This window comes from Alosa sapidissima, chromosome 13 (genome assembly GCF_018492685.1).
Source record: "Alosa sapidissima isolate fAloSap1 chromosome 13, fAloSap1.pri, whole genome shotgun sequence".
Taxonomy (NCBI): domain Eukaryota; kingdom Metazoa; phylum Chordata; class Actinopteri; order Clupeiformes; family Clupeidae; genus Alosa; species Alosa sapidissima.
Genome location: NC_055969.1, coordinates 16,671,397 through 16,696,396, shown reverse-complemented (window position 1 = coordinate 16,696,396; position 25,000 = coordinate 16,671,397). Strand labels below are relative to the sequence as shown.

The window sequence follows — 25,000 nt, the reverse complement described above, 5'->3', positions numbered from 1 at the left end:
TAACAGTTAGATGATTGTGTGTGTGTGTGTGTGTGTGTGTGTGTGTGTGTGTGTGTGTGTGTGTGTCTCCTAGTTGAGTCGTCGGAGGCGAGCCCTCCGCCGGATGAGGACAGTGTGGTGTTCAGCAAGCTGACGTACCTGGGCTGTGCGTCGGTCAACGCCCCGCGGAGTGAGGTGGAGGCGCTGCGCATGATGAGCATCCTCAGGAGCCAGTGCCAGCTCCCGCTCGACGTCACGCTCTCTGTGCCCGTGGTCTCAGAGGGCACCGTCAGGTACACACACACACACACACACACACACACTGTACATGATGAGCATCCTCAGGAGCAAGACACAGACATAGACCCATAGAGAGACACACACACACTGTACATGATGAGCATCCTCAGGAGCCAGTGCCAGCTCCCGCACAACGTCACGCTCTCTGTGCCCGTGGTCTCAGAGGGCACCGTCAGGTGTACACACACACACACACACACACACTGTACATGATGAGCATCCTCAGGAGCCAGACACAGACATAGACCCATAGAGAGAGACACACACAGACACACACAGACACACACAGACACACACAGACACACACAGACACACGATGAGCATCCTCAGGAGCCAGACACAGACATAGACCCATAGAGAGAGAGAGAGAGAGACACACACACACACACACACACACACACACACACACACACACACACACACACTGTACATGATGAGCATTCTCAGGAGGCAGACACAGACATAGACCCATAGAGAGAGAGACACACACACAAACACACACTGTACATGATGAGTATTCTCAGGAGGCAGACACAGACTTAGACCCATAGTGAGACACACACACACACACACACACACACACACACACACACACATACATACACATACATACACACACTGTACATAATGAGCATCCTCAGGAGGCAGACACAGACATAGACCTATAGAGAGACACACACACTGTACATGATGAGCATCCTCAGGAGCCAGACACAGACATAGACCCACACACACACACACTTGTAGACACACATGCAGTGATGGCACAATCAGGTATTCATAGGCACACGGACACAACATACAAACTAGAAAGCACTTTGATTGTCTTGATAAAGCTCTATGTAAATGTTGTTATTGTTGTCGTGGTTGATCATGGTTATACTCTTCTGAAGACTTACTTAAAATGAATCTATCCGTAGTCGCCTGATAAAAGAGTTATTTGGTTGTCTCCTGTGCTGTTCCTGTCAGGTTGCTGGACCCTCAGACAAGCACAGAGATCGCCAACTACCCCATCCACAAGATCCTGTTCTGTGTGCGTGGCCACGACGGTACTGCGGAGAGCGACTGCTTCGCCTTCACCGAGAGCCACCACAACACCGAGATCTTCCGCATCCACGTCTTCCGCTGCGAGATCCAGGAGGCGGTAAGGGGCCTGCCAGCTGAAACCCTACAACTGTTGTGTAACTGCTATGAAAAATGTGCCATTTCATGGAGTCACCGCGTGTGGAGTTCCTCCGAGTTCTTTTTGGCAGCCCATTTTGCCAAACATGCACAGATTATTATATAAGATAATTTTGCCAAACATGCACAAGATTATTATATAAGATAAAGCAGACAGTTGTTCTTTTGCCCAGACCTATTTTCTCCCATTAGAGGAATCAGATAAGCCTCAATTGTATCTCAGTTGTGTGATGTCTTCCGGACCTGGAAATGTCATGGTATTAGTGTGGAACATAAAAAAGGGAGTATTTGTGAGTCTGGACAATGAACAAAGGAAGTTACATTTGTATGTAATTATTAGGGTTGGGTATCGTTTGGGTTTTATCCGATACCGGTGCTAAATCGATACTTTTAAAACGGTGCCGGTGCCTGAACCGGTACTTTGTTTTTAAAATGATTTAAATTAAAATGGTCTAAAGCATGAATTGCTTTTTTTTTTATTGATAAGACAAATTTGAACATGAAATTGAACTGTTATATTCAATTTACTATCAATATCTCATTGCTCCTACAAATAATCAGGGGCGCAGCTACCCATTTTTGAGGGCTATGCAACAACAATATTGGCCCCCCCCCCAAAAAAAAAAACAAACAAAAAAAAACACAAACAACTAAAGCAAAACAAAAGGCCAATAATTTACACTTACTGTGCATTAGTGTCTATTGAATATGTTTTTAAATAAATGCTGCCAATTTGATGTTTAACTTGATGTTATACTTGATAAGTATTGATAAATGGTGCATTGCCACTTTAAGAGAGTCTAAACGGTTCTCATAACGTCCTTTTGCCAGCTATTGCTCACAATGGATAAGGCTGATAGACACTCTAGCCTTGTTTGTTTGCACCACATTGACAACACAATATTAAGTCATTACAAGGAGCCTTCGTTGTTAGGATATGGAAACATGTAATGAGTTGCTGCTAGCATGACATTTCTGTTTTCAGTTGGCCATTAAAAGTGCAGTATGAGCATGGTAGCCACCTAGCTATCTGAATGGAATAGGCTATGTTTCAATCGGCGTTATGCTTAACAAACGCTAGTTAGTCTGTTAACATTCATATTTGCAAGCCTCCAAGTACAGACATCATCATTTTAAATCCTACCTGTTGCCTTTCACCGTCCACTTATTTAACTGCTGTTGCATCCCTTGACATGCCATCTCCTTTTCCCTCTTTCTTTTTCTATTTTTAGTCGTCAACAGCTTTTTTTTGCTGTATCCATCTTTTTCCTTAGACGGCAACTCACTACTCGTAGGCCTATCTGCTCGCCCAGTGCTCACGGCGCCCCCACTCCCTCTTCTATGTCAAAATTCTATGATGGAATCTTATGAGATAGGGCGCCTCTAGCCTGTTAGTCCTCTAAAATGTTATAGAACATTGAGAAAATGTTGAAATGATTCAGAAATGGACAGCAGTAGCTACATATAGAAAATACCAAATATATTATTTTATTTTTTTTACCATCGATATTGTGTAACGTAAGGCCTATAGGCTACTGTTGATGATATTTCATAGCCTTTTGTGTGTAGTTAGGCCCACTGCTAGATTTTGACTGGAGCTCGCGATATCGCTTTAAAGTAAACTACTTGGGCTCACGCAAGCTGTCAAACACGGTCCACTCGCCTATGTGGTGCACCCCTCTGGTTTATACATCCAGTGTTTATGTTAGCAACACATCCAGATACAGTTAACTATCAGAGCAAGACGTTAGAGATGGCGCATGACATGCAGTGAAGCCTTGTGTGTATATATATAAAAAAACGCTATTTAAGCACCTAAATCAGGCACCGAAATCCACGTTATTCGATGCAGTTACTACCGTTTGCGTCGGCACCGGTGCCATATTAGAACCGTGTTTCGGTGCCCAACCCTAGTAATTATCTACTTTCATTAAGATTCCCACATGTCATTTTGTTTGGAACAACAATTTTTCTGTGTCTTTCTTGCAATTTTCAGTTTTTCACCTAGACTTTAAATGTGCTCGGAAGTGCTTGTCAAACAGCGAAGCTTTTTCCCCCTTGTGCAGGCGCTTAGCAAGCGTGGGGGATGTAGGTGTTATAACGTACACACTTTTGCTGGAACACGATTCTATCCCCCACACTTTTTGTCAGATTAAATTTAAAGTAAAATATGGAAATAAACGCTTACGTAAAGAGTTGGAACCGTATCTATAACGCACACACAGAGACACAAATAGGTCTGTTGATTTGATTGAACGGTCATCCAGCCAATCACATCAAGTTAGTGAAGAACCAGAGCCGCTCTGATCAAATTCTAAGTGTGCGTCTTTCAAGGCTGTGCTGCTGCTTGGGTCTGCATTGTAACGTCTGCAGTAAGCAGAGTTCAGATAGAATTGAAATTGTTACCGCATTATGCTAATTTAGTAAACCTTATTTTATCTGATCTTACAAACGGCGGCGTCAAGACACATTTGAGTTCTACATCGGAGATAGAATGCTTATGAGCGCTCATGCAATGTGTGCATCCCTGCAGCAAGTGAAACTGTAGCCTGACGTGGGCTAGAAGCAACAATAGTCTAAACAACAACGTGGCTTCCTGTAACTGTCAATGGAAAAATGCATTGTATATTCCCTTTGCATATGTTTGGGTAGACTTCAAACGTTTTTGAATTTGAGCTTACAGTTCTTTGTCCTTTACATTTATTTAATAGGTATTAGTGATACCTCGAAATTAGGCTGCTGTCTGTTAAGCAATTTATTGTAGCCTGCTAACCCATATGCACAAAACATAATTTCTGAAATTATTTCTTGATTTATAACATGAGATATGTCTCCATGTAGGGTAGTGTCAAATAGTGAAGTGATAGCAGGTAGATCATGTAGGCCTACATGTCACATGAGCCACACATATGAGGGGCGCTGCTTCTTCTGTCCCTCCCTGCATTAAAATGGTGTGTTTAGCAATCAGAATTTCAATCAGAGAAACTCCCGGACACCAATAGTCTGCACCCCTCTCAGAAAATACTTACAAGGTCCCTGTAGGGAGTTATTTATAATTTGGCCAGATTGTTTAATTTTCCTATCCCACAACCCCCATACTTTTAAAAAGCTTGATACGCCTCTGCCCTTGTGAGATTTCACCCTCCATAAGGCACAGATACCCTGTTTACATCCCCTGTGCTGATTTGTACCTAATAACCCAAGGCATGCCCGTCCTAATAAATCAGATCTCCAGTGACGACATTGCCCGGGCTCCCTGTAATGGACACCAGCATGCCCCCCATCCGCTGAAACCAAAAACAGCCTTTTTATGTGTTTGCCAAGTAGACACCCAGTATTGCCCCGAGGAAAGGGGCACCAAATAACAAGCAGCTGTTGTCAACGCTGCCGCTGTTCTCGCCGTAACCGAGCCGCTGAAGCATGAAATTCCCTGTAATTAACGAGACGTTGGGACTCAGAGAGGCGCTCTGTGAGAAGGGAGACCTGAAGGTGCAGCTTTTCAGCCTTTTAACGTGCCATGATAAATGTGACCAACAGGGGGAGCTGTAGTGTCTTGTAGGAAACTGCACTAATGCAGTGGATGTCCATCTGTCTGCCTCTTATCTGTTGTCATGACAGAGCTGTTTATGCTCTATGGTTGGTTTTTATGGTCTTTTCTGATGTTTCCTAATCCCAGCAATCCGATCAGATTATTTTTTCATTTGTGTTTTCTACACCTCGTCTAGAGGGATCAACATAGTGTATGTTAGTTGCCAAAAAGCGATGAATACGTTTCAGTTGGTCCACTTCCTATAGCCAGCCGATTGGCATGGTATTGTGTTGTGGATCAATTGCTTCTAAACTGAGAGCTACCAGACTACAGTCCCGGGCTAAACCTGACCTTGTATGTAATTTCTGCACCATTCGTCCAGGTTTTTCTCGCCAACATTGGGCTAAACTTGGAGGCATATTGTTTACCGTTGAAGCAAACGTCATTTGAATGTTTTGGATTTGGCACAAGTTGTAAAATACACATTGCAGCGTTCCCTTTGGTGTTTATATGGGGTCTTTTGAGAGTGGACGCAGCGCGCTAGTCATACTTACTCAAGGTCCTGTTTTTATAAGATCATAATGTTATGGTTCCTCGATCAAATTTATTTTTAGTTTACAATGTTATTTGTATCTCAACATTGTTTTGTGTAAAAACAATGTTGTTTTTAGCTTATTCTCACTCGCAAACTCATAAATACTCACACACATACAAACACACACATACACACACGCTCTCACAGACCAACACAAACAGATATATTCGCATGCATATTAACACGCACACATGCTCTTACACACACATGTGTATATACTGTACAGTATACACGCACACACACATATATGTACAAACACACCACACTACATTTGCACACACACACACACATATTTACACCCTTGCATAGTAACACACACACACACACACACACACGCACAGACATGCGTACACACACACACACACACACATACAAGGGTCTCTAGCTGGCCCTCAGCGGTGGGCTTGTCTGTAGTGGTGACCTGATTTCCTCTCTGCTCCCCCACCCCCAGTTCTCTCCTTGTACTCACACTCCTCCTCACGACCTCCATCACACACACACACACACACCGTATGCTGAGCTGAAAGCCGCTCTCCCGCAGGGAATGATTTTCCTGAAATGCTTTGGCTTTGTGTTGTTGATGGACCACCTGTATGTCTGTGTCTGGGTTTGTATATGTTTTTGTTAGTGTGTGTGGGTGTGTGCGCGCGCACACACATGTCTGGGTGCGGGTTTCTGTCTGTTTAATGGTGATTGTGTGTGCACATGTCTGATGCTTTATTAATATGTCTGCCCCTCAGTATGAGGCAGAAATGTGTGTGATGTCTGGTGTGATTTTTGGTCTCAGTGGCGGAAAATCCACAGAGTGAATGTGTGTGTGTGTGTGTGTGTGTGTGTGTGTGTGTGTGTGTGTGTGTGTGTGTGCGCGCATGCGCATGTCCATATATCTGGTTGTCAGTATGGGTGCAGTGTGTGGAGTGATAATGCTGACAGTTGCAACAGCATCAGTCAGGACTGTGTATTGGTGTGTGTTTGTGTGTTTGTTTGTGTGTCTCTCTCTATAAGTCCATGTCTGTGTGTGTGTGTGTGTGTGTGTGTGTGTGTGTGTGTCTCTCTCTCTCTCTCTCTCTCTCTCTCTGGGTCTGTGTGTGTATGTCTCTCTCTATGGGTGTCTGTCAGGTCTACGTCTCTGTGTGTGACAGCTGATTCCTCTAGTAGAGCTTCTGTCTCTCCCCATTAGCGTCATAGCCAGACTATGTGCTTATGACTACTGCTGTTTCCTAGTGAAGCTAATAGATAGATAGATAGATAGATAGATAGATACTTTATTGATCCTCAAGGGGAAATTCAAGACCTAGTGTGACAGCACATGACTAAACATAAGGAATACATTTCAGTAACCTTCATGTTAGTGAGGATTATAACACCACTTGGTTGAATTCCCTATTGTGATGCACTCTTTAGTTTGTAAATGAATTTGTACGCATATTTGCACACCTATGAAGTAGTTCCAGTTTTTTGGCCACATTACGCCTGCATATCAATTCGTCAAGTTGTGAAGTTTAAATGAACTGTCACATTGCAACAGGGGTACAAATTAGCCATTCGATGTTCAGAACATAGCAACACTTTAACATATGACGGATGGCTTTTAGCTCAGCTACACTGCATTTGGAGTAAGTTAAAACAGCGATTTTACAAAGCTAAGGATCAGCGGAATCCTGGGATCTGCTAGCTTGGCAAAAAGTGAGATGGAACCAACGCCTGGGCTTTGGGCATAGCAACCATCTATTCAGAATGTGAAACAGCCGTTTCTCTTGTAGAGTAGATGAGTAGATGCGTGGTGGGAAGAAGCAGTTCTGCCAACAAGACCGTTTTAGCGATCAAAAGGTGGAAATTATATCAGCAAATTAACAAACCCCAAGTGCGGCAACAGCAGGATAGTGGACTCCCAATGTGTACGGGTATCAGAAGTTACAGTTCGCTATCAATCGCTAACAAGCGCTTAACCATACTTCCGATACTTTTTCTAAACTCTTAACACAGACTCGCATCTACAAAACACAATGGGTCAAATGGATAATTTTCTTCTCAAAAACACATTTTGTTAAATATATTACTAACACATCTTTCTCTGCACACACTAACTTTACCAAAACACTGGAAATCTGACTCAAAATGTAATTATTCTGTCAAAGAATAACACTTGTTTTCACTTCACAAGGTACATGCAGTCAATCAAAGTACACCAGGTTTCAAAATACTGGCTATTGTTGACATTACAAAAACTGCATAGACTTATGTTTCAGTTTTACAGGTATTTGCATGCCATTTTTACACTAAATGTCTTTGTTGGGAACTGTATGTCTACATGTTATGTTCACATTCAAAAGCATTCCAGTAAAAAGCTTTTTCCTTTATACTGTTTACTACAGGAGGTACAGTAGAAATACTGTTTACAGTATGATAGAACAGAAAAGGTTTTACAGTATTGCTTACAGTGAACAAAATATCCATGAAACACACAAGAGCATTCTGAACAAAAAAACAACAGCAAAAAAGCCATATAAAAAGGGGGGGAACTAAAAAAAAAAAAAAAAAAAAAAAAAAAAAAAAAAGCACAAAATTAAAATAGTGCATTAACTTCTGATACCTTCCTCACCATGTCATCCATTATCCCGTACATAATTGTTACCGCAGATGTACTTTACATGAAGGTCATATGCATAGTGGTAGTGGTACTAGACATTTTTTGAAATACTAGTTTTTCTTGTGCTCTTTAAAAGTCAAGTGGTCTCATAAGTATAATTATGTGTGTGTGTGTGTGTGTGTGTGTGTGTGTTGGGACACACAGGTCAGCCGGATACTCATCAGTTTCGCCACGGCCTTCCGACGGTCAGCCAATAAGCCTCCTCTGGCAGCGCAGGCCCCGCCCCTTACGCCAGACAGCGATGTCTTCACCTTCACCGTTAGCCTGGAGATCAAAGAGGATGATGGGAAGGGAACCTTCAGGTAGTACACACTCTCACACCCACAACAACACAACATCCAAACATTAATAAAGAGCTCTTTATGCTTCACAGGACACTACAAACACTATGCCAATAGTCACAACCATGTTGTATATCTATCTATAAAGCAAGAAGCGTCTGTGTGTCTGTGTGTGTGTCTGTGGCACGCATATCTCGCTGAACATTTGTCAGACTGACCTAAGATTTCGTATGTGGCTCGCGTGTGGCACAAAGGTGTGCACTCTCGATTTTGAAGATTTTTGAACGCATATTTCAAAAATATGCTTATTTACGTAGGATGTTTATCACTGCACTGCACTGTTTCCAAGGGGACCAGTTTCAGGGGAGCTCCACCCCATGGATCGTGTACTGACAGTTGCTAGCTTGGTCTCACTTTGATGATAGTCAGTCGCAATTTAAAAAACGGATTACTCTGGAACCGCTTGTGGGTTAAGATGCAAGAGGATTGTCATGTCTGACCTCAACAATAAAGACTCCCTGTATGCAGTTTGCTTGCATAAAATGATTACGCAGATTTTGCAACAACACGCCAACAAACACGTGTATGTAGTGACCACTCAAAATAAAAGTATGCAATAAACTGATGCTTTGAATAGCCCAGGCTACTTTGGACTTGAGACTTTGACTAAACAAACGACAATTCCGACTGCAAGGTCCCAAATTGAAACGAGCGATAGGCTAGCTAACGTTAGACAACAAGTTACAAACTGAGCGACGTCACTAATCACGCCATCAAACACGGGTATGTAGTGACCACTCCAAAAAAAAGTATGTGCAATAAACTGACGCTTCGAATAGCATTAGGAAGTTATTCAGTAAGCTTAATACACATTTAGCCTTTACTCAAAACAGTTGTTAGACTTATGTCATTCTGATCTGTAGAAAAGTCACATGCAGCCATGCCTGCATTTATTACACATGTATTAGAGGCCACATTAATTATAGGATAATATATTATGATATTCAGTATTCATTATTGAATGCTTAGCTGGAATGATGTTTCCCCATCATCCTATTTTTAAAGAAGGCATACCTGTGGGCATGTAATTGAGCTACGGGTTTTCTTCAGGAATGGCATGTTTGAACTTCTCTGACCAGACCATGTACTGATTACTGACTCAGAACAGTACTTGGCAACTTATTTAGGGTCCCGTGCACACACACAACAGACACACACACACACACACGCACACACACACACACACAGGAAGTATGGCGAAGTATGGAGTCCTTCAGGTCAACAGCCAACGGTTCTGTTTTTGAGACACAAATCACCCGAGTCGGTCCCTCTCTAGATCAATGCTAAGTGAATTAGAGATTTGAAGGGGGTGTTTTATAGTGCTCAGGTTTGGGAAGTGACTCGATCTGTTTCTTTAGGAATAAAACAGTAAAAATAGCCCACAGTGCCCCCCACCACCACCACCTCCCATATACACCCCTTTTCACTCTCGTTCTCAGTCTATTACTCTGTGTTTCATTCAAAGTGCAGACACACACTTCCTTTAATTTATCATTCCTCTCATCCCTCTCTGCCCTCTCTGCTCCACAAAAGTCTCATTCACATCAACTTACCAGTGCATTACGTGTGTGTGTGTGTGTGTGTGTGTGTGTGTGTGTGTGTGTGTGTGTGTGTGTGTGTGTGTGTGTGTGTGTGTGAACGAGAGAGCGAGAGTAAGACAGAGAGCAAGGGGGGCGAGGGGGGGGGGGGGGTGAATGTTCATTTTCTTCAGTAAAATGTCTATTAATGTGTCCCATTTGATGTAGTTGAGTTAAGTGAGTTAAGATGCAGTTCCAGAACCGAATGTCCACAGATTTTCTCCTTTTAATGCAGTTTGGTATGTGTGAGATTAGAATAATAATAGTGTGTTTGTGTGTGTGTGTGTGTGTGTGTGTGTGAGAAGATTAAATAAGCCTGAGGGGTATTTCACAAAACCTAGATAAGGGATTAAGCTGGGATTTTTATGTTATCCTGGATGAATTTAGCCTTGACTTGGTTTCACAAAAGAGATGGCACATAAGTTACCATGGGGATTTATTCTCTGCACCTAGCCTGGTCCCAACCAGGCTAACAGCCAAGCTAAGTTAATTCTAATGGTAATTATGTGGTCTTATTGGTTCAGCTAGCTGTCATTGACATCAGACCTCCGTGCTAATTTTAAGGAGCTTTATTCCATTTATAAACTATTTGCTAAATGTATTTGCTCGCAAAACAAAACAGATTGTCTACCTACTGCCATATGGATATTTTAATTGTGATCGCCTTATAATTATTAACATAGGCCTAGGTACTCATTGTTTGCTTATTTTATTGATAGACGTTTGATGAATAGCCTACTGTAGTTGATTGGAAGTGGAGGGGCAAGTTTTCGAAGGTATTTTCAACTATAATATTAAGGTATATCATACTATGTGCATCTTTGCAGTGGCAAGCGCTTTCTTAATGATGTTGCGTGCCGAGACAAGGAAGCACTCACACGTGGGTGCATACGTAAATTTGTATTCATTTGGTCTACCACGCCTACTTCTGCTGTTTTACAGAAATAGCCATGATTCCCCATTCCAAAAAGGATAACTTTACTTCATTGCTAGTCTATATCAAAAGCGGTTGTTCACTTTGTGTGAATGACGCTATTTTCCGCGTCTTTTTTATTCCAACCGTGGGCACTTTGGAGCTGAAACGAGAACGCGCACACATCCTGAATTACTTACACCTGGCTTGACATAGTCGCTCCTACTCATCCTGGATTGGCATTAGTGAAACGAGTTGAGCTAGGATGACCAGACAATGCTGTGTCAAACCTCGCTTTATCACTTATCTTGGATGTCTTAATTCTGCCTTTGTGAAATACCCCTCTGGAGAATTCTTTATGTTTGTTTGTGTGCATTCCTTAGTCTGTGTTAAAGGGTGTCCATGCCAAAGATATGGCATTAAGTCAGCGCTGGTACACACACACACACACACAGACACACACACACAGACACACACACACACACACACACACACAAAATAAGCATGTGGATCCTCAACCCCAGTCATCAGCACATTATCCTCTGTTGAGGTGTGTCCACGGCAGCCAAAACTCCCCTCGGACGGCGACTCGGGTCACTGTGACTCAGCGAGGCCCTAAGTGCTTGCCGAGTGGCTGTCTCACCCCGCACTCCGAGACGAGACGTTTCCTCCTCCGCCGCTGCTGCACAAAGGGCCCCAATCAGCAGCTTGTTTTGCAAACAGACACAGAGGCCTATTTTTAGAGTCTCTCTCGCTCTCTCTGAGACCCTCTCTAATTGGCTCGGGGATCCTAAGGCAGTTTTTCTTTTGCGGTGGGGTGTGGTGGGGGGTGGGGGCAGGGGTCGTATTTAAAGAGAGAATGTGGGTCACTGTTAAAAGTGACTGGTTGCTGAGAAAAGTTTTCTCCACAGGCAGGGGTGACCGGGTAGAGGAGGCCTCAGGGACTTTAAATGAACCAGTGTGGTTCAGTTGCCCAGTGACTGGTTATCAAATGAGCTTATGAGGGATTTGACGCTGAAAGGCAGGCCTTTGTTTTTGGACGGAAGGTTCCAGATAGTTTGACTGGTCATGTAGGAGTCATGTTGTTAGACGGTAGGACCTGTAGATGTGCCTCGCAGCTCTGCTAGCCGAGCGGACGAAGGGCCTCTGTGTGTGGTGGCCATTTGTGTGCAGTATGACACGTCTCCTCTCCTTTCCCAGGCTACCCTTTGCACACCTCTTCTCTCCTCTCCTCTCCTATCCTCTCCTCTCCTCTTCCCTCTCCTCTCCTCTCCTCTCCTCTCCTCTGGTTTTTGTCTCATCACCTCTCGCCTCCTGGTGCCATCATCTCCTTTCCCCTTTCGTGTTTATTTTGCTCCTCACTGTGTCACTTTCTCGTCATTCCCTCCTACTTTAATCGGTATAAGTATAAATACTCTTTTGATCCCGTGAGGGGAAATTTGGTCTCTGCATTTATCCCAATCCGTGAATTAGTGAAACACACTGCACACAGTGAACACACAGTGAGGTGAAGCACACACTAATCCCGGCGCAGTGAGCTGCCTGCAACAACAGCGGCGCTCGGGGAGCAGTGAGGGGTTAGGTGCCTTGCTCAAGGGCACTTCAGCCATGCCTACTGGTCGGGGTTCGAACCGGCAACCCTCCGGTTACAAGTCCGAAGCGCTAACTAGTAGGCCACGGCTGCCCACAAAGGCCACGGCTGCCCATGCTATTCCTCCCATTTTAAATGAATTTGATTTCATCTTCACTTCTCCCTGGTTCTTCTCTCCTCTCTTCTCTTCTCTCCTCTTCCCACCTCTCTTCTCCTCTCCTCTCTTCTCTTCTCTCCTCTTCCCACCTCTCTTCTCCTCTCCTCTCTTCTCTTCTCTCCTCTTCCCACCTCTCTTCTCCTCTCCTCTCTTCTCTTCTCTCCTCTTCCCACCTCTCTTCTCCTCTCCTCTCTTCTCTCCACTTGATTCCTCCACTCTCCCTCATCACACTCTTCTCTTCTCCTCATGCGTACAGTATGTCTATTGCACCCAGTGGAGTGCACTTCATGCGTAAACAGCACAGCACTTGTCCCCTGTGTCTGTCTGGACGTTTGGTCTCGTGGCCGTGGCCTCTCTCGAAGCAGATGGCAGTCGCTCGTAAATCAGCGGAAGTCTGAAAGGTGTTTGGACCTCCACGTCTTTACGTTGAGGAAGTGTGTGCAAGTGAAAAAGAGACAGCCAGACCCACACTTAGTTTTGTTTTGGAAGACTGTCCAGAAATGGGCTTGCTTTGGTGTGTGTGTGTGTGTGTGTGTGTGTGTGGGTGTGTGGGTGGCTGCATTCTGTAGGTTTGCAGTGTGGAGATGTTTCTGCTGAGGCCCCTATGTAAATCTCCTGCTGTGTACTGTAACGGGGCTACTCTCAGACAGCACGTATACACTCGAGGTCGTACGTCTCACAGCTCTGCTTGGGTTACTGCTGGCCAGAAGGAGGTCAGAAAAAGTACAGCGCTGTGTGTGTGGCTGTGTGTGTAACTTCCATCCTCCTTTTTACGCCCTCACAGTGCCGTATCCAAAGACAAGGACAGGCAGAGCTTCAAGCTGCGCCCAGGCATGGACAAGAAGATCGTCATCTACGTGCAGCAGACGTCCAACAAAGAGCTGGCCATTGAGAGGTACAAAACGCTCACAAAATCCGCACCCCACCCCACCCCACCCCATCCCACCCATGTCAACCTGGAATGCCCTCCCAGCCCCCCCCCCCCCCCCCCGTACAGTTTTCCATCTCCAGCGGGCCGCGAAGGAGGGATTTTTGGGCCCAAACATCCTTTAGCTGCTCATAACAGTGCCATAATTCTGTTATAATTGATATATGGCTGCTGGTTAATGTCCGTCTGCTTCCGAGCTTAAGTGTCCCATGCCGGCCCATGAGGTGATGATTGATGGCTTGGCTTTCCATCGGGAGCCTGCTCATTCTCCGTTTTGGGTATCATTGTTTTGGAATCGCTTTGCTTTGCTTGGACTGTGTAGTGTGTGTGTGGGTGGGTGGGGGTGGGGGGGGGGGGGGGAGAATCTGTCTATCTGTGTGTATGTGTATGTGTGTGTGGGATTGCTTCTCATTCCACACATTTTTTTTTTATCTGTGTTCCAGGTGTTTTGGCCTGTTGTTGAGTCCAGGCAAGAATGTGAAGAACAGCGACATGCACCTGCTCGACCTGGTGGGTGGTTGGATGCATTCCACATTTCCTGTTTTGGTCATTTGCTGACGTCCATCAGCTGCATGCATCTATTTTTACCCGCATTCCTCAGTTTTCTCTTGTATTTTTTTGCTAATTCTTATCTCCTATCCGTTCTCTCCTTTTCTCTCTGTCCATTTCTGCTCTGTCCTCTACTCCGCTCATTGTTGTCTTTCATTCCTCTTTTCTTTTTGTCTCTTCTCACCTTCATCCTTCTCACCTTCTCTTGCTCGTCTATCACATCTCCTCTCTTCTGCCTTTTCTTGCCCACCTAACCTCTCTCACCCCGTCTCTCCTCTCTTCGTCTCTTCTCCTCTCCTCTCCTCACTTTCCTCTCCTCACCTCTTCTCTTTTCCTCTCCTCTCCTCTCCTCACCTTACCCCTTCTCACCCCTTGTCTCCTCTTCTCTCCTCTCTTCTCCTCTCTTCTCCTCTCCTCTCTTTTCCTCCCCTATCTCTCCTTTCCTCTCCTCTCCTCTTCTCTCCTCACCTCACCTCACCTCTCCCCTCCTCTCCTCTTTTCTCTTTTCCTCTTCTCCCCTCTCCTCCTCTGTAGGAATCAATGGGGAAGAGCTCAGATGGGAAGTCCTACATCATAACGGGGAGCTGGAACCCAAACACTCCTCAGTTTCAGGCTGTCAATGAGGAGACACCCAAAGGTTTGTGCACAGTTTTACAGTACTACCCAGGAGTGGGGCAGCCGTGGCCTACTGGTTAGCGCTTCGGACTTGTAACCGGAGGGTTGACGGTTCGAACCCCCTACCAGTAGGCATGGCTGAAGTGCCCTTGAGCACTTGACTGAGTTGTTGCAGGCAGCTCACTGCGCTGGGATTAGTGTGTGCTTCACCTCACTGTGTGTTCACTGTGTGCAGTGTGTTTCACTAATTCACGGATTGGGATAAATGCAGAGACCAAATTTCCCTCACGGGATCAAAAGAGTATATATACTTTCAAAAAAATTATTTCTGAATCATTTTGTAGAAAAATCGGTCAAAATTAGTTAAAGTAAGACATTTTAGTTTGTTTATCTCGCTTATGATTGTGAATCTATAGTTCAACATATGAGGTGCGTCTTGGTCTGTCATTGTAGCCCATCAATACGTTCAATGCATATTTAAAATCAGTCGCTAAGCATGATTTGTGGCCAGATTTGTGATCACGTGCTGTCCCTTTCCTGGAAAGCCTCACAGACCATTCCTGAGAATGTGAGTTTAGCCTCAAACGTACGGGTCAAATAAAACATGCAGTTATGTTTAGATGCAGATTTATGACTGGTCTCCAGGCCCCTGCAATAATTGATGTTTGTGTACGTCCAATAGATATAGACAAATGAATGTGTGTGTGCGTGCGTGCGTGCTTGCGTGTAAATGTATGTGTCTGTGTCTGTGTGTGAGTAGATAAGTTCATGTACATGACGACGGCGGTGGACCTGGTGATCACAGAGGTGGAGGAGCCGGTGCGTTTCCTCCTAGAGACGCGGGTGAGGGTGTGCTCGCCCAGCGAGAGGCTTTTCTGGCCCTTCAGCAAGCGCTCCTACACTGAGACCTACTACCTGAAGCTCAAACAGGTGAGCAGAAGCACCTGTCAACACCTGAACTGACCTTACCTGTCCACATATGACACACATGCAGAAAGGTCACGACAGAGATTTCAGTTGAAAAAATGAAGCCCAATATTATTACAAACATTCAAAGGTGGTGTGACCAGTCCAGGTCTTTGAAATTTGTTGTTAAAGTTAAAGTTGACCGATATTTGGCAGACCCTTCTATCCAAAGTGACACTGACTCACAACGGCGGGAATCAGACCTGGCTTGACCGATTGTCAGTTACCTGTCAGTTACCTGTCCAGATATGAGTTTTCGGGAGTGTCTACAGCATTCATATAAGGCAGTATTTTAACAACATTAAACAGTTCTTTTGGACGTCCAATGACCAAGTGAAACGTCAGTCCCAACCTACGGGTTCTCAAGAAAATCTGTAATTCCTAAACAATGACTTACACATTTCCTGAGCTCCTTAGATGTGATTGCCTGCCATTATTTCTGGGAAGGTTTTGTGATTATCTGTGTGGACTGATCCATGTGAGGCAGAGTTTAATTTCCCTAAAGGTAAATGGAAATGGAAATGCCTCACAGCCGTGCTAGAATATCACCATTCAGAGTTAGTCTTAGCGCTCATGCCATTGGCACAGGTGCACACGGTCAACTTCAGTCAAATCAGTCACTGCATGGCTTGGCAGACGTCTGTGTTTCCTGGAGCATCTGTGCTTCCGGTTAAGCCTTGATTTTTAAAAAACAAAGCTAACTTTAGGTAATGGACAGAGCTCCTTTTCTAAAATGAAAAGTATCAAAGTTATCACGGCATTTTTACTTGTATTAATTTAGTAGACACTTTGAAAACACTTAAGCTGAAAGTATACTTTTGCAGCCATGGTCTGCACAGTTTGAACAGAACGTGTGCAGCATCAAAGCTCTCTCTCTCTCTCTCTCTCTCTCTCTATATATATATATATATATATATATATATATATATATATATATATATATATATATATATATGGTCTTGTCCATTTTACCTTGCGTTGACGAGTCCGCAACAGCAGAAAAACGATTATACTTCGATCGCCTCCATGTCCACATTGGATAAAGCCATGTCTGCAGAAGTATACTTTTGCCCTTAGGTATTTAACCCACGCACCTATGCTGGTCGCCTGTTGTCAGCACCTTTCCCCAGCATTCGGTCTACCACTTGAGCTATTCTAGAACTGACCGTAGCTTTGTGTCCCCGTGGTGTCGTGTGTATGTCTGGTCGCGTGTGTGTGCGTGCGTGTGTGTGTGTGTGTGTCCAGCTGGAGCGTAAGGAGCGGAAGAGCAACACAGACACGCTGTATGAGGTGGTGAGCCTGGAGAGCGAGTCCGAGAGGGAGCGCAGGAAGACCACGGCCACGCCCAACCTCCCGCAGTCCGCCTCGCACGCCGCCAATGTGCCCTCCCCGCCTGAGGATGAGGAGGAGGAAGGTGAGTGAGAGAGAGTTTGTGTGTGTGTGTGTTTGAGGGGGGGCAGGTTGGGTAGGGTGTGTGTGTGTGTGTGTTGGGGGGGGGGGGGCAGGTGGGGTAGGGTGTGTGGGTGTGTGTGTGCGTGTGTGTGCCACACTAGGGCAAATGAAAATTACTAAAAGGTCTAGAGGCAGGTGAAGCATCTGGCTCCCTGGTATTGGACAAATCGACTACTATTCTGATTCTACTATATAGATTCTTGTTAAAAGCTTTTTACATTTTAAAGTAACCCTTTCTCTTTCTCTGTCTGCACCCCCCCCCCCCCCCTTTCTCTCTCGCTCTCATCATAGATAACGACGAGCCCCTTTTGAGTGGCTCTGGGGACGTGTCTAAGGAGTGCGCTGAGAAGATCCTGGAGACGTGGGGAGATCTGCTGTCGAAATGGTGAGCGTTTTTCACTTTTCTTTCCCCCCGTCTGTCTCTCCATCCCCGGCAGCAGAACATGTGTTCTCCAAAGTACATACATCACCCGCCTGTCATGTGCGTGGTTTGCTAGGACCTGCTAACCCTGAGGCCCAAACAAGGGTCTGATTTTCGTTTGCGTCAACAAAAAGCACATGGCCCACTGATGCACAAACTGTGTTATCATCAATGTAATCTGTTGTCTCATGGTACAGTTATCTAGCTTGTCTACATTCTCCATTAGCTACTCGCCTACAACAAAGGTACAAATATGAAATTAACTGTAATCAAAACAAACAAGCAAACAACCATACAAAGCAAACAACAAAACACAACCATGACCCCGAGCCAAACTAGCCTTGTGAGACCATCCTGATCTCGCGAGCTTCAGGTTTTCATTCGCAGATCAGTCTGGCAACTTTCCGATAGAGAAAATTTGGAGCAGTTCACCAAACGAACGGCCAATCAGCGTTGGTTTTGAGGCGGGTTTAGGTGTGACGCAACGAACAACATGACGGCATCCACAGATGAGATGAGCATAGCTATCGCGCAAGTTTTATTCAAATTAGAAAGTATTCAGGCAAGTGTTATTTAAATAAACTCCTGGTGTACTTTTCAATGCCTCGTTTTATGAGTAAAGAACATAGTTGTACTACTGTAGAAGTTTCGAACCATTCTGGGAATTATTAGTGGGGTAATTTACGAGATACTAAGTTGGTTCCATTAGCACCTGCAGAAAGTCATACGTTTCTGACAGCGCTACTCGACCAGGGTTCGACCAAGGGAAAACAGGTTCTGGGAGGGTGTTTGGCTCGGGGTCATGGTGCAAAGGACCCTAGAGTGAAATTACTCCGAGCCATCGCTTTAAGTTTTTATTCTTCTAAATTGGGCTGCTGCCAGTGTATGTACAGAAAGCGGATTTTCCGCCCTAGTCATCCCTGGGTTGAGCTTGTGATTTTTAATGAGTGCTGGCATGTGGGAGATTCTCTTTCTGTACCGTGTCTCTCTCTCCCTGAACAAGCAGCTGTCGGAATGAAGAGACAGTAGAGCTCGAGAAGTGACACAGAAATAGTCCCCGCAGTCCTCGCCCACGGAATTGTCTTTGATATTTCTGTTTCCTTCTGTTCCTGTGGGCGCGCTAACAGATGAACATTTTTACACACACACACACACACACACACACACACACACACACACACACACACACTCACACGTACACACAGATGGACACATGCATATGCACATGGGCGCACAGCCGCACACACACACATGCACACATATACATACACACACACACACAAGCACCGACTTCCTGCTAATTTGTAATTCATGGTTGGGAAATTAGATAGATATTTTAATCTTTGGAAGCAGGGGGAGGAGTGTGTGTATGTAGTGTGTGGTTGTGCATATGTGTGCATGTGTTGTGTGTGTGTGTGTGTGTGTGTGTGTGTGTGTGTGTGTGTGGAGGGGGGGGTCTGATCCAGAAATAGGGCCTTATTAAGATAATTTCCCCCTCCCATTACTCGCTCATTGTTCTTAATCAAAACCTCGAGATTAATTCAATTAAAAAGCAGAAAAATGTAATTACAGGATCTTACTGGCTGGTGCCTGAACTCCTGTGACACAATGAGGTGATGTGTGTGCTTGTGTGTGCCTGTGTGTGTGTGTGTGTGCCTGTGTTTATGAGAGGGAGAGGTACTGTAAATTTGGTTGCCACATCTGGATTTTTTTCTCCCCTCGTCTTCCACATCCCCCCCCTCTCCCCCGCGTTCCTCGGAGCCATGATGTTCTCCCAGTCATACTCAGCCGGAGCATCTTCGCTGTCATGTTCCATTACCTTCGTTAGTCGCTCGTTAGCTCACCCACACCATTCAGCTGCAGCTCAGGTGTATCTCAGATGTGGCTGAAGCAATCAACAATCAACCCCCCCCCCCCCCACACACACACACACACGAAACACATACCAACACATTCAACACACACACACACACACACACCTCACACACACGACTCAGTGTGTTTTGTCTCAGTGTGTCAGTGAGCTGTGATGCTCGGCAGTCTGGGTACTCAGGACCTGGCTCAACCCTAATTGTGTTGAGATGATGAGACACTATTTGCCCTTCAGAGCCTCACCTAGTTTGCCATTATTGTGGATATTGTTGTTTTGTTTTTTTTGGATATTGTCAAGGTTTTAACGGGCAGTTATGTAGTCTTTGTTAAATCCGGTCCATGGTAAAAGCCAAGTGTTGCCCAGACCACGAGTGTATTTCCTCTCAACAAAGCTTTTCTCGTTCATCTGCTGTGAGTAGTGTCTGAGGCCAGATGAACCACCCAGCTGGTCCAACAGCCCTGAAGGAGAACTCAGCATCCTCTTACATCACTCTGAAAGCACTGCTTTGTTGTCCTTTTCCGCGGCCCCCTCTCCTCTTCCACCCCCCCCCCCACCCCCACCCAGTCTTTATCAGGGAGGAAAATACCACACGTTGCATAACCTTTGCAATCAACATGTAAACACAACACACCAATAATTAAACATTGGACAAGAGAAACACGCAATAGTTATAGTCCAGAGCCAGAGGCTTTGGCAGTGCTTAGGTCACGCTGGATCTTTCCATAGCGTTCCGGAAACAGCCCCCAGGTTGAATCTCCCTTCTCAAAGCACGAGAGGTCAGGGGAGGTGAACCGGGTTTTCTTGGACCTTCGTTTTCCAAAAAGGATAAACGCAGATTTGGGCGTACTGACAACCACAACAACAGAATGGTTTCCATGCTTGATGAAGTCATCAAGTGAAAACAATGAAGTGGTTTAGAAGTGCCTGCATGACAACTGATATTATACTAGACATCTGCTCTCTCAGATGTTCCCTGCGCAGTTTTACGTTCTCTTTCACTCAACCGTATCACACTCGGACTCTATCTGTCTCTTTCTGTCTCCTCATATTCATCTTTCACCCTTTCGTTCCTTTTTCTCATTTCTACTTTATTTACTCTAGAGTCTGTCTTTCTGTCTCAGCCTATCAGGCTCTCTCCACTTCGCTCTCTGACTCTCTGTGTCCTTTGGTTTTTGTCACCTTTCGCTGAATGTCTTCATTCTCCCCCGCTCCTACTGTCATCTCTCTCTCTCCCTCTCCCTCTCCCTCTCCCTCTCTCTCTCTCTCTCTCTCTCTCTTTCTTTCTTTCTTTCTTTCTTTCTTTCTTTCTTCTCTCTCTCTCTCTCTCTCTCTCTCTCTCTGTCTAATTCTCCTGAGGCTTGATCACACATTCCTGCCTCTCTTCTTCTCCCCATCTCGCCTGTTTTTTTCCTGGTACAGTGTGGTATAATTGAGTCAGCAAGCTTGACTTGATGCTGGTCACAGGGTTGTGGAAGAAAAGACAGAGCGAAAGACAGAGAAAGAGAGGGCTCTTTGTGTTCCCTTGGTACTCTCCACAGTAGGTACATAAATTCCAATGTTCCTTTACCCCTCACACACACACACACACACACACACACACACCTTGTGCCCCCCCCAGGCACATTTTACAGACCCCTCTCAACCCCCTGTGTTTTTTCTGTTTGTTCCACCACGGTGGCGCGTTACCATGGCAATAAGGGGGTACAGCCCGCAGGAGGTCGGTCGGTGGGCATTTTATATTTTGCGCAGAATGCCACGGTGGCGTCAGCGGAGCGGCTGCTGGAACAGCCGTGTCCTGCGGCGGCGCTGGAAAGGTCTCGTAGTCGCCGCGTGGCCAAGCGCTTTGCTCCACTTGGGTTGTTGTCTATTCACTGCTGTGGTCAATGTTGTTTGCTTCCCTGGTTGCTGTTGTTGTTGCTGTTGTTCTTTGTGCGCCAGTGAGAAGGGGTCGCAGGAGTCCACTGAGGCCTGGGGTCAGAGCGGCCATTTTCATGTGCCCACTTCTGCCGTCTTTACAGCTGCTTCTGTGTGCCGTGGATCCAGAGGCTGTGATGGTGCTTATGTTTCAGTTGGGTAAACAGTATACCCCACTAGAACATAAACATTATACATAATAGTATAATCTATCTATAAAGCAAGAAGCGTCTGTGTGCGTGTGTCTGTGGCACGCATATCTCGCTGACCGTTTGTCAGACTGACCTAAGATTTCGTATGTGGCTCGCGCGTGGCACAAAGGTGTGCACTCTCGATTTTGAAGATTTTTGAACACATATTTCAAAATATGCTTATTTACGTAGGACGTTTATCGCTGCTCTGCACTGTTTCCAAGGGGACCAGTTTCAGGGGAGCTCCACCCCATGGATTGTGTACTGACAGTTGCTAGCTAGGTCTAACTTTGATGATAGTCAGTCGCAATTTAAAAAACGGATTACTCGGGAACCGCTTGTGGGTTAAGATGCAAGATGATTATCATGTCTGACCTCAACAATAAAGACTCCCTGTATGCAGTTTGCTTGCATAAAATGATTACGCAGATTTTGCAACAACACGCCAACAAACACGGGTATGTAGTGACCACTCAAAATAAAAGTATGTGCAATAAACTGACGCTTCCAATAGCCCAGGCTACTTTGGACTTGAGACTTTGACTAAACAAACGACAATTCCGACAGCAAGGTCCCAAATTGAAACGAGCGATAGGCTCGGGCATGTAATTGAGCTACGGGTTTTCTTCAGGAATGGTATGTTTGAACGGGCACTGCACTAGTACTATGAAGCAACATAAGTATATAAGTATAAGTATATATACTCTTTTGATCCTGTGAGGGGAAATTTGGTCTCTGCATTTATCCCAATCCGTGAATTAGTGAAACACACTCAGCACACAGTGAACACACACTAATCCTGGCGCAGTAAGCTGCCTGCAACAACAGCGGCGCTCGGGGAGCAGTGAGGGGTTAGGTGCCTTGCTCAAGGGTACTTCAGCCGTGCCACGGCTGCCCCATAAGTGGTATGTTGAGCCTAAAGGCAGACACGGATGTGTTTTCTTTAAACTTATAGATGTCAATTGTTTGCTTTAAACTGTTTAAACAAGATGGCGAGAACCAAAGTAATTGCCACGACCTTGTTAACCGATTTTGAGTGCACCCCTGGCTTTATGCGCAATATATAGTACAGTACCACTAAATTAGTTTTGTACTATTGGCTATCTCTCGGCAGTGGTGGAATCACAAGGGGTCTGTTCAGTAAAAACAGGCCTCACGTGTTAGACAGATCGACAGATAGATAGATAGATACTTTATTCATCCCGAGCGAAATTTTGATATTTAATTTTGTGGTAACAGACACACTCCTATGTGCTATTTAATGTCAGTAATGAATGAATCAATGAAATGAAGGAAGGAAAATGCTACCTTTTGGGTGCAGCGTTATGGTGATATGCATTTGTTATGTCAGGCTTTTGTCCTCTACACAGAATTGACAGCTAGTGGATTGGGAAAATACTGTATAATCGCTGAATCTGAGAATAAAAAAGTGTTTTTGCTCAGAATCTCTAATGCCCTCTTTAATACGAACATCATACTGTATTCATGTAAATGTATCCAGCTTGCTAATTTCCATCTGCTCTCCGTGGAAAGGTTGATGAGGCTGTTTACACTCTTTGGCATGTGGATTCGTCACACAGTGCGCACTGGGGTGTCGTCCAGGTCATGTCCTGTCACATGGTCAATTAATCTTTCGATTTACAGCAATATGCACATGTGATATGATGCTCCACGAGGATAAGCTTGTTAAGATATGATAAGGTTAGATTTGATAAAAAAAAAAGAAAGGTATTCTGGTATTTCCATTGAGAAATGACTCTCATGTGTGAATCACACGAGAATCACAGTTTGTGTTCTTCAGGGGAATCAGCACTTGGCAGAGGTAGGCAGTGCTCTAGACTGTGCTGTACTATTCAGCTTTGCAGTACTGTAGACGGTGCTGTGCTGTTCAGCTTTGCAATGGAAATGTGACGGCCGGATAGATAGACAGGGTTCCTACGCAGTATGGAAAAACTGGAAAAGTATGGAATTTGATTTGAGTAATTTCCAGGTCTGGATATGTATGGAAAAAAGAAACAAGGGTATGGAGAAATATTTGTGTTTCCAGACTATTGCATTTGCAGTACTAATCACTTCACTCAGGTCATAATGAACCATTCCTACTGTTGTGTAGCTTAACTGTCAGTCCCCATCGTCAAGATACAACTATGATACAACTAAGATACAAATAAAAATGACCCAGCTAAATGGACGAATATTAAGCGTCATTTTTTAATTCACTTCAGTTGTCCATACCTTTGTTTTCACCGAGTTATCCCAAACCAGATTTGGCCGCAATGTCGAGAATATGATCTACCGAGAAGTTTGGAAATTTGAGCATGGAAAAAGTATGGAATTTTGAAATGGAAAATGTGTAGGAACCCTGGCTAGATGGATGGATGGCTGGATTGATTGCAGTTGTGCGACATGTCTGTTTAGTGGCAAGGGCGATGGAGAAAAATGATGGACTCCAGAATACTTCAAATATACTGGATCTTTTCAATGTGTATGGAGGTCTTGTTTGCACACTTCATTGTCCAAACGGATATGCCCCGATATAGTTGCATTCATTTTTATTTTTGTCAATTCCCGGCTTCCACCGTTGTGCCCTTGAGCAAGGCATTTAACTCAGAGTTGCTCTATATAAGTCACTTTGGATAAAACTAAATGAATACATTTACTGCAAATGTAGAAGATATTATTCACTGAAATACCTCAGAATGTAGTTTGGAATGTAGGGATTGGAAGTATACATTTTTATGTCATATTGATATGCCCATTCCTAAGGGTTGAACCCCCCCCCACCCCCCCCCCACACCAAAAAATGATATTGACAAGTTGAGCTATTCCAGAACAAGCACAGTATTGTGGTAGGTGTGGGAGTGTTAAAAAGGGATGTGTTTGAGCAGCAGCTAAGTGTTTTGTGTCTGGGTTCTTAAACGTATTGATTTTGACAACTCTTGGGACTCACAAAGGAAAAATTCGTAACAGGGTAAGAACTCAAATGCATCATGATACATGTAAGTTTATTTTCACAGTGAACAGAACTACTGCGAATAGAGTTTATGCCAGCATTAAAAAAACAAACAAAAAAATGTATAACTGTGTACAACAAACAGCAAACAAACAAACAAACAAACAAACAAACAAACAAAGGCATGTTGTGAAGGCCATCTGGCTGAAACATTAGCATTTTTGTTTGACCTGGCCAAAATCAGTAACCTGGAAAATCTAAACTCTTTCACAAAGTGAATAGAATCTGGTGACTCACGATTGGGATTCCTTTCCAACGCTTGCA

General features: G+C 44.6%; 1 protein-coding gene across 3 annotated transcripts in view; it reads left to right on the top strand.

Moving 5' to 3' along the window:
• Positions 1–25,000, top strand: part of LOC121680282 (rab GTPase-activating protein 1) — a 117,119-nt gene that overhangs the window by 22,808 nt on the left and 69,311 nt on the right. For 2 of the 3 annotated variants that reach the window (XM_042059525.1, XM_042059524.1), the window contains 9 exons: positions 74–272; positions 1,249–1,423; positions 8,380–8,537; positions 13,599–13,709; positions 14,186–14,252; positions 14,826–14,928; positions 15,667–15,836; positions 17,118–17,286; positions 17,616–17,709. In XM_042059525.1, the coding sequence (XP_041915459.1) occupies positions 74–272; positions 1,249–1,423; positions 8,380–8,537; positions 13,599–13,709; positions 14,186–14,252; positions 14,826–14,928; positions 15,667–15,836; positions 17,118–17,286; positions 17,616–17,709 (1,246 nt within the window). Of the gene's footprint in view, positions 1–73; positions 273–348; positions 456–1,248; positions 1,424–8,379; positions 8,538–13,598; positions 13,710–14,185; positions 14,253–14,825; positions 14,929–15,666; positions 15,837–17,117; positions 17,287–17,615; positions 17,710–25,000 lie in introns of those variants that run through there. The other variant, XM_042059526.1, reaches the window with a different exon arrangement.